Source organism: Daphnia magna, linkage group LG3 (assembly GCF_020631705.1).
Source record: "Daphnia magna isolate NIES linkage group LG3, ASM2063170v1.1, whole genome shotgun sequence".
In the NCBI taxonomy this organism is placed as follows: Eukaryota; Metazoa; Arthropoda; class Branchiopoda; order Diplostraca; family Daphniidae; genus Daphnia; species Daphnia magna.
Window position 1 is genome coordinate 10,536,244 of NC_059184.1, and position 2,518 is coordinate 10,538,761.

Here is a 2,518-nt window from a genome sequence, read left to right on the forward strand (position 1 = left end):
CTAGTGCCTAATTTATCACCCTGCTCTTTTAATGTGGCCTCTACAACTTGAGAAGATCTAGGGGCAATTAAAACCTTCCTAACTAGAGTCATGGCTACGTTGACCGTTGACTCTTGGCTCGTCGGTAATAACCCATCTTGTTTAACTTCCTGATTACCTTCCAGTTTGTCACGGGTAAGGAATATAGTTTTAGAGCGGCCATCAAAAATAAACTCGTGTTTGTCTGCGGCGTCCAGACCCAATATACATGATTCTGATATACCGTTCGTGACGATAAATTCTTGGTCTAGTAAATTGGCTCCGTAAACAACTGGTAGGGAAACTAACCCTAACGTGAACAATTTTTTGTTGTGCACATCGTATAGTTCTACGTCGGACTCAGAGCAATTCACTTGCTCTTCCAACGCTATCCGATTAAAAATATCTATATGTAAAAGGCTCCGCGCTGCACCCGTATCGAATAATGCTTTGAACGGAATATCGTGAATTTTCACAGAAAGTCGAGGGGCTGCTGATTTACTGAAAGCTGTCATTTTTGCGACTGATGGTATGGTTTTGGGGCTTAATGACCTATTCTCCGTTAACCCCATTTTACGGCTGGCCTTTATTCGTTTCCCTGGTTCGGTGAAGCGTCAGTTTCGTTAGGCTTAATTAAGTTTTTCTTCTCGGGGCAAAATTTCGTTACGTGGCCTACTTGTTGACAAAAGTAACAGGTAGGTGGCGTCTCTGGTGTCGTTTGCCGTTTTATAAATCGAAAGCAACTTTCGATGCTGTGGTTGGTGAGGCCGCAGTTTGAGCAGCCAGCGGCATTTTGCGTTGCCCTATTTCGTTGGAAAGGTTGCTGACCTGAGTTATTTTCGTTAGGTCTGCCGAAAGTGTTTCCGACTGGTTGTCGGAACCCGTTCATTGGGCCTTGGTGGTTGAAACTGTTTTGGGGGGCGTGGTTTGAGAAATTTCCGTGTCTTGATTGGTTCGGGGGATAGCTGAAGTTATTTCTGAGTGGTTGACGTATCTCATTTGTTTGGCGAATGCTAGCCTGCATGATGCTGCCGAGGTTTGTTATGACGTCCGTTAAACGGTCATTTTTTTCGCTCAAGTCGGGCGATGTGTTTGTTTCTTGTAGAGCAGGTTCAATGGCGGCTAATATCAGGCAGGATGCGATTGAGTTTATGTGTTCACTTTGTTTTTCGATTGCTTGTAGGATAGCTGTTTCGTTTTGAGTGCTAGCTACCGCGTTAACAAATATCCTTTTGTCTTTTTCTATTGTATCCGATTGGACGCGCTTTGCGTACTTCTGTGTGATAGATACAAGTTCTTCGAATGTTGATACCGATTTGTGTCTTACGATGTTTTGAAGTTCTGGTTCCAGTCCTTGCAAAAATTTTTGTCGAAGTAATCTTAGCTGCGTGGTTTTTTCTTCGGGTGTTTCCTGGTTGTTGGAGGGATAGGCACGTGTGTATAGCGTTTTAAGTCTGTAGACATAATTTAAAATATTTTCTTTTGGCTTCCGTTGTATCTCGTCGAATTGGTTTTGATAAAAGTCAATGTCTTCGGATCCATGGTAGTTTTCTTGAAAGAGTTTCTTGATATCTTCGTATTCGTAAGTATCGCTGGATTCCAAAATATTTTGTAGTAAGTCGTATGCTTCGCCTGACATTTTAGTTGACAGCATACTGATTATTTCTGCGTTGTCCCAGTTTGACATGGCTACGACGTTGTCGAAAAGCTTAATCCAACGATCGAAGCGAACAGCGGGGCTGCCTGAGAAATTTTGCAGTTGATTCAGCATGGTGATGGCTTCCCTGCCCTTACGGTGGTCATTTTTCCGGTAATAATTTGGGGGTGATGCCATTTCTTGGTTTTTTGTGATGTTTATGTTGTTGATTCCTTTTTCGTTAAATAAACACTCTTGGTCTTCGCTTTTCTTTTCGTCCCGTGTGACGTCAGTGGGTGAGTAATTGGTGCTGTTTACCCAAGCTTCTTTGTGTGTGTTGTTCTCGAGAGTTTGATAGCTCGCTTCTTTCGGGTAAGGCGTATATGCCTCGGTTCGTTTTAGAGTGTCAGCTGGGTTTGTATCAAACCAGAGACGGTGAGGATTTTGTGTCTTTTGTGGGGGGTAATAAACTGGTCCGTACGTATTTGGAAAACGAGGGATCGGATTCTGATCTTCAAGGGTGACGGCAGGGGTGTAACGTGGTTGAGGGCGAACAGGGGTTTGATCAGTTGACTGAATTTTGTACAAAATAGCGTGATCCCGATCCGGTGTTTTGTGTTCAGTGTTATTGCTAGGGTTTCGATTGGATGGATGAGAGAGTAGGTTCCTTGTCGTGTCGTGTGTTTGGTACTCGCTTCTTTCCGGAGCGCTGTGGTGTAAGTCTGCGCTACGACCGCGAATTGGTCCGTTTTTTTCACAAAGTGGAGAATGGATCTTATTTCGTTGACTGCAGCGGTCACAAATGCACACAAAAGGGCTGTCAGCTTGCTCGCTTCGTGCTGCCAGAGTTGTAGAGCTTTCGTG

At 44.0% G+C, this 2,518-nt stretch overlaps 1 protein-coding gene across 1 annotated transcript; it reads right to left on the reverse strand.

Moving 5' to 3' along the window:
- Positions 1 to 604: 604 nt before the first annotated feature.
- On the reverse strand, positions 605 to 1,921 carry LOC123470666. The gene has a single exon (XM_045171218.1). It carries the CDS (start codon positions 1,850 to 1,852, stop codon positions 605 to 607), a length of 1,248 nt encoding a protein of 415 aa, XP_045027153.1. The 5' UTR covers positions 1,853 to 1,921.
- Positions 1,922 to 2,518: the final 597 nt, after the last annotated feature.

Coding starts and splice junctions, on each gene's coding strand:
- LOC123470666 (XM_045171218.1), bottom strand. CDS start 1,852: ATGGCATCACCCCCAAATTATTACCGGAAAAATGACCACCGTAAGGGC.